This window comes from Fringilla coelebs (genome assembly GCF_963513975.1).
Source record: "Fringilla coelebs genome assembly, chromosome: 1".
NCBI classification, from domain to species: domain Eukaryota; kingdom Metazoa; phylum Chordata; class Aves; order Passeriformes; family Fringillidae; genus Fringilla; species Fringilla coelebs.
The window spans coordinates 71,678,762-71,685,841 of NC_140028.1; the positions used below are offsets into that span (position 1 = coordinate 71,678,762).

The 7,080-nt window shown below is 37.5% G+C and overlaps 1 protein-coding gene across 3 annotated transcripts in view; it reads left to right on the forward strand.

Moving 5' to 3' along the window:
- TENT4A (terminal nucleotidyltransferase 4A) overlaps positions 1–6,088 on the forward strand; it is a 56,464-nt gene extending 50,376 nt beyond the window's left edge. For 2 of the 3 annotated variants that reach the window (XM_084208504.1, XM_084208506.1), the window contains one exon: positions 3,943–6,088. In XM_084208504.1, the coding sequence (XP_084064630.1) occupies positions 3,943–4,122 (180 nt within the window). In that variant the 3' untranslated portion in view covers positions 4,123–6,088. The remainder of the gene's footprint in view (positions 1–3,942) is intronic. The other variant, XM_084208505.1, reaches the window with a different exon arrangement.
- Positions 6,089–7,080: the final 992 nt, after the last annotated feature.

Consider the following 7,080-nt stretch of genomic DNA (forward strand, 5'->3'; position numbering starts at 1 on the left):
TATGTGATCTTTCAAAACTGTCTTACGCCTTTTCTAAGCTTTTCCTTTACCTCTGTAAGTACTTACCAATAATTTTGGAGCACTGTATGTATAATCTATTTTTAATTTGAGCACAGATACTTTATTACCAACATTTTTCTGCCTTTCTTTTCTCCTTACTTTAGAAATTCTATCAGGCAAAAAAAGAATCCTAACAAAAGACCAAAACAATTCAGAAGCCTGTTTATGTTTAGACTTCAGCTCTGTTATGTTACTTGTGTTATTTCAAATTGTGGGGGATTGATTTTTGGCTAAAAGATTTCTTTTTGAATAATGGTAGTCTTTAAATATTAGCAGTTTTGTACAGTAAATTTGCCAGTATTTAAGAATAGAAATTTGGTTTCCTTAGCAAATAATTACTTGGAATTTCTATTGCAACCAGATTTGTTTTCTTGAGGTTTTTTCTGGGGCTTTTTTTAAAATTTTCCTGTGTGGTTTTTTTTTTTTTTTGGTTGTTGTTGTTTGGTTTGGTTTTTTCTTGTTGTTTTGTTTGTTGTTGTGGGTTTTTGTTAGATTCTGGGGGTTTTGTTTGTTTGTTTTTCTATTTTATGTTGGTTTTTTTTCCTGGAAGCTTTTTTAACCAGGTATGTGATGAAGAATTTCACCTTACCCCCACACCCAGCCTTGTCTTAAATGTGAATTCTTTACTTTACCCTCCAGATACAGCAGATTTTTCAATGCAGCTAAAAACCAAACCACTTCTATCTGTTCTATTTGTTGAATCAATAGCCTTAAGATGGGAGAGATTGTTCTATCTAGAGAAATAGATCCAAAGAAGTTGAAACTTCTAAACCAAAGATTTCTCTCTCTCATCACAGAGGAAGGGCTTTCTTTTTGGATTATCTGATCTCTCTAGACATCATCTGCTGCAGAGGTTCTTTCTCATTGATTGTGTGAATCCTGAGCATGGGAACATCCAGAAGTTTGTGCACAGTAGGAAGGTGTTTGATACAGCCTCTTGAGGTTTCCAAAAACATGAAGTAAATTTCTTTTATCAAAGGTCCTGAAGGAAGCTAAGTGAATGATATGTGTTCTGTTTTAAACAATTGGAATTGGAAACAATTCTGTTTTAACTAATTGGAAAATGAGGAACAAAAAATTCAGTTTTTCTAAAAGACAGAGTTCACCAGGAAAGCCTTGCAGGAGTTTGTGCTGCCTAATCTCTGAAAGGCTGTGGATGAAGCCTGGTGAAATTTGCTGGTGGTGTGAAGCACCTTCAGGGCTACTTGAGGAAGGATGCAGGAGGACCTTTCAAGGTGATGCACCAGGAGGGAGAGAAATAATTTAAACTTTGTAGAGAGTGGTAGGTCCTGAGCAGACAGTATCTTGTAAAGATGACATCTTGCAGAACACCACCAGTGAGTATAATTTTGCCATTTCTTTCCTCATCAGAGGAAGGTCAAAACACAAATGGAAGCAGAATAGGGAAAGATGTCAGTAGTGATCAAACACATGGAACCACTTCTGTGTGAAGAAAGAATGATTATTTAACTTCGACAAGATGAGCTAAGTCTGTGTGGTCATCAGCTGTATATGAAAAAGAGAACAGAATGACAAGAAATTATTTACTCCAAGAACTGATAAATCATCCCATAGTAGGCTCAAATTAAATGTGATGCTCATTTAAGCTGTGAAATGCCATAGCACAGGATGCAGGATGCTAAAAGCTGATGGTCTCAAAAAAATGAGCAAACTAGTGAACTTGAGAACTTGTTGAACTCTCAACAAACTAGTGTAGTTGAGAACTGGTAAAGATAAAGGTATCATCTCTGACTGAAGTGGTCCCTGAGTCAACTTCCTTAAGCACCTCTCTCAGCTGATGAGTCAGAAGACTTATGGATTCAGATCCTGCTCCAAGTGTTTATCTTGATGGTCTAAAAACAATGCAGAATGCTTCATCACAAGCTTGAGTTCACGTTCTGGCTAGGTTATTAATCATTCTTTGAAGGTTTGTTTACCTTTTGAGCAAACAAGGGGTATGGCATCTTCTAGGATACAGGTGGATGCACTTGTCGTGCTTGCTGTGCTGCTTGTCTGATCTTGGGGTCACCTGCCATCCTGCTCCCAGTAGGATTTTTGGTGAATCCTCACTGATATTGAGGGAGAAATTCCCAGATTTTTCACATTTTCAGCTGAAGTGGATGGATTGGCTTCCTGGAAGTTTGTATGCTCCTTGATCAGTTTTGTTCTGGTTGTTCAGTAGCAATACTAAAGTTTTCCTCTGTCTTTCTTCAGCACATAGTTGAGGGTCACTGTGATGACTGGCTCCTTTTAGTGTTTTACTATTACAGGGTAATTTTTAATATTTTGATGTTATTTCAAGTAAATGTTTGTATATAATTGAGTCAGAGCTATACTTACTGAGCTAGAAAACTTTGCACAAGGATGTGACCTGGTGTGTTTGCTTGAAGGACCACTTGCCCAAAATAGAAAACATTCTAATTTTTTATAGTTTCATGTTGTTTACTTGCTAAAATATCTACTAGAAGCTATTTGTGAAACATATTTCAATAAATTATGTTTGGGAAGTAGTATCTCCTGAATATGGAAAATTCTCAGCTTGTGTTTCCTTTTTGTTTGTCCTTGAATTATTTTGCCACTGGTAGTCTAAGAACAACACTTGCTGTTTAGAAGTTGCATGGTGAAGGTTGATTAGGTTGCTGTAGGATACTGTATAAATCAAAAATAATTTTAAGGTTTTTTGCCACCCTGAAGTTAACTGTGGTTGTTCCTCAACACTGGTCTTCACCAGTTTGTCTTTCTGGATGCTCAGTGTCTCTTCTAATAACAGTTTGGTAGTAAAATATTGCCTATGGAATTATGCTTCCAGTAAGTCTCTTTGTTTTGTGCACACAATTGTGGCTTGGTGTTCTCATTTCTTTTGACTTCACACTCATTGGGAAATACAGAATATGAAATACCTGCAGCTACTTCAGTGTTCCAAGCAGTTGTTCCAAATGTTAGCTCTGTGTTCCTGTGCAACCCCTTAAGGTTAGAATTAGCTCTTTTTACAGGCAATCAGCTCTCTGTTGAGTTATTGCTGTCAGACATCACGAAAGGTTGCTTGCATTGATATTATCAGTATTTAGGAAGTCTTTCAGTTTCATCTTCTGAAACCCTTGTACCTAATTTAAGTACATACACATTAAGCCAACTTACTTACTGTATGCCTTTAAGTGATAAAGATGCATGTAGTACATTATGGTGGGGTAGGTTTACTCAGGCTGCTACTAAACCTTCTGGGCAGTTTTTGTTTCAAGTTATTGGAGATATCCCCCAAAGAAAGTGTTCTGCCATATTTCTGATCACATCATTGTTTTGCCTTGGTCTGTGTATGAGGTACAGTCTAGGAGCTGTGTAAGCTGAGGATCAGACCAGTAGGATTTTCAAGCTCCTCACAAACCATACTTGGTTAGCCTGTCACTGACTTGAGATTATGGGGAAAGCTGACTTGTACTCCCCATGCATCAGCTCGTGTGATCATGCCCTTACATTTCTCCATGATGTTTCTGAAGGACGGAAGTACCTCATTTGGTCATGCTCTTGCTGAGATACTCCAAAATATACACACCTGTCACAATTGCTATTTAATGTGGAAGTTCTCTTGTGGTTTTATAAGGGAGTTGTACAGTGAGTACTTTTCATCCTGAGATCTGAGGGTGTTAAGTATACTTTGAAATCTACACCATTTCATTTGCAGGACATTTTCTTCAGAAAACACTTAGTAAGCTGTTAGTGCCTTGGGACTTGCACAGCTACAAATAAACAAGCATGAAAAGACCAGTTGCTTCAAGCAGTGTTTTGTGGAAGTGACTTGTCTGTTGAGGAAATACATCTGGTAATATAGGTTTTCTTTGCTGTTTTTATGCCTAAGTGAATCCTTATCTTATTTTTTTTTTTTAGCAGCACAGTGGAATGAAGTTTTCCATGAAAGGAACTCATAACCAAGGCAACAGCTACAGCCCCGTCAGCAGTGGAGGCATGAGGCAACCAGTTGGTAACCGTGGACACCACCAGTACAATCGTAATATATGGAGGAGGAAAAAACACAGAGACAGCTTGCCTATTAGTCTGAGCAGATAATGGCAGATGCCAAAATGACCTTCTCTGTTCAGACAAACTGAGTGAGTGCCACTCCACTCGAGGGATGGAGACCAGCGTCCAGCACATCGTTTTGTTGGTGTTGCCAAATATCTGCAGCTGACTTCTTTGCATGTTTCTTTGTGTGGTGGTTCAGTCCATCTTCAAGAAGTAGTTGTGCTTATCTGTGAAGCCTTATTCAATGTGGAAGTTTGTTTTCTGCCTTCCCACAATGGTTCATTCAGTGCCGAAGCAGCTCTGACAATAGAACTGCAAGGACATTTACAAAATGCTGTAGCTTTTTTGCTGTGGCTATATCTGTTCCTTTTCTTTTATTTCAGAAGTGAAGGAAACTTCAGCCCCTTGGAATTATTTTTTTTTTCTTCTTTGCAGCAAATCAAGTCGGGAAATCATAAAAGTGAATTTGCTGCTCTCCTGGTTTGTTTTTTTGTTTTTTCAAAGCTCAATTCTTTTTCTCTGTAAATATTGGAAGTATGATTTGTGCAATAACTTGGAATTTTTAATTTAATTTCATATTATCACATAAGTTATATTTAAGGGGAAGAGGTTTTTTAATTTACAGATCCTTTCCCAGGTTGCATTATCTAAGTTGGGGTCATAGTTTTGGCAGGTTGTCTGAGCAGTGTTATAAACATGACATTTGGTAATATTTGAGGCTTCTTGATTCACAATGAAAGTGCGATTTGGCTTACAGTTTTAAGAATTTACTAAGCTCCAAAGCATTTTGACCCTGTGTTTTTTAGCTCATTGTCTGGCCTCTATCAATCGTCTCGCTCTGACCAATGAGTTTTAATTTTCTTTAACTAGACAACAAATCGAACATTTGTAGTACCAGAAGTAAAACTTTTGAGAGGAATGGGAAAAAGGTTGGTTCAAGTCCTGATATGAAATTAAAAAGCTGTGAACTACATGCTTTGATGCATTTTAGTAACGTAACCTGTTAATGTTTGGGTTGAAACAACACTATTAAACAGAGGTACCCGGCTTAAGGAATGTGGAGAAAGGAAATATGTTGATTCCATTAAGGAATCTGTATAGTAGTATGCATTAGTTCTGTTAAGAGCAAATATATAAAAAGTACTTCAGCTGCTCTAAGCATTACAAGAAGTATCTTTTAATGTGTTGCAGGAGAGCACAGCCCAGTGTTGTACACAGTATGAGTGGCTGGCACTTAATTTACAGATGCATACAGGTATACTATGCAAGTGTGTATTGCCATGACAAACACTGTCTTTAACTTTTTGAAAAATGTACATCCTGCCTAACCCTGAGTTTTTAAAGCACCACAGTTGTCCTGGGAGTAGGTCACATCTCATGCCCTCTGACTTCCCTTTTTTTAACTGAGAGTTCTTAAGCTATACAGAAAACTACAGGTGAGTTATGTAAGTCCACTAGCAGAGAAAGCTGAAGAATCCTGTTAACAGGACATCTATACTGTGTACAGATATAGAAGGTTTTAAAACTGGTATCTGAATATTGAAATGAGGTGTCAAGCATGAAGCTTTTTAATATGCTGTATGCCTTTGAAGCAGAAGTAGTTCATGTTATTACTGAATCTGTCAAACACAAAAAGGTCCTTGAGGGGAGAGAGGGCAACATTCCAAACTAGAGTAGTGCATATCTGTTTGCAGAAAGTTTGTCTTAATGCTTCAGACTCATCACAATAACAAAGTTCTAAAAATTGTGAGCTGATTCATAAATAATATCTAAGGGCTGTTACATGAGCCTGTACTGCTTAGTCTTCACACACTAGCAATATTGAGCATAACTACATTAAAGAGCCTTCAGAGGCTTTAATTGGTGTCTTATACTAGTGTCCATTTTAAAGCAAAACTCATTTGAAAAGTGGTATCATGTAACACTTCAGTCATGGTGAACCAAATGAATTGGCCTGGCTATCACTGTGGTTATGTGCTACAGGTTTAAAAAAAATGTTTAAATTTTTTGTGTGGACAACTATGTGGAAGCTAAAATTGACATATTTTTATGTAAAGTTTTCTATTCTTTGATTTTTAATAAACTTTGGAGACCAGTCACTCTTCTGTGTTTTTTATGGGATACTTAATGGATGAAGTGAAACTCGACCTTGTCCCATTCTTTGATGTACACTTTGAACACCTGCTTTAAATTGTTCCTGCTGACCACCTTCAGAATGAGCTTGGAAGGTGGATGGGTGCCCTCAAATGATGATGTTTTTCTGAAGGGAGTAATGAGCATGGATGTTTCTTTTGTGAATTTGGTCCCTTGATAAAGAGAATGCAGAGGAGCTGGAGGCAGTGCCTGCAGTATTCTCAAGAGGAGATCAATTCCTCTTGAGACTAATTCCTTGGGATGCCATAACTTTTAATTAACTTTTTTTTCTCCTAGTCCTTCCCTGTAGTTTTTGAATTCCTTTCAAAATGTTAATCTAGGTTTCAGCCTCCTCAAAGGTTAGAGGATTGACTTCTGTTAACCCTCTGAAATGACTCTAAAGTGTCAGCGACTGACTGCAATTAAAAATTTTAAAAAATGAGTCTTTGGAAGGAACTAGTGTATATATATATTTTTATATATATATATCTGTAAATGCCAAGAAAGGGAACTGAAGTGTTTTTAATAGACAGCAATGCAGGGCTAGAGATTAGCAATCAGGGAGGATACTTGGTCAGTCTTGGTGAGTATCTGCTGGAGAAAAGCAGAGAAGTAGTGGGAAGGGAAAATAATAACCCCTCAGCAGTAGCTTGGATAATTATTTTTTTTGTCAGTCAGTTAGCCAGTGGGACATGGCTGACAGAGGGATATATAATCTGTGCAGACACAAAGATTAAGTGCAGCATCATTGGTTTTGTAACTTTCTAGACTCCACCTTTTTCCTCCCACTGTCCCAGATGATGGTTTTGCTTTATTCCTCCCACAGATTCTGCTCAACTGTCTATCCTTGTTAGTAGTTTGCATTTAATG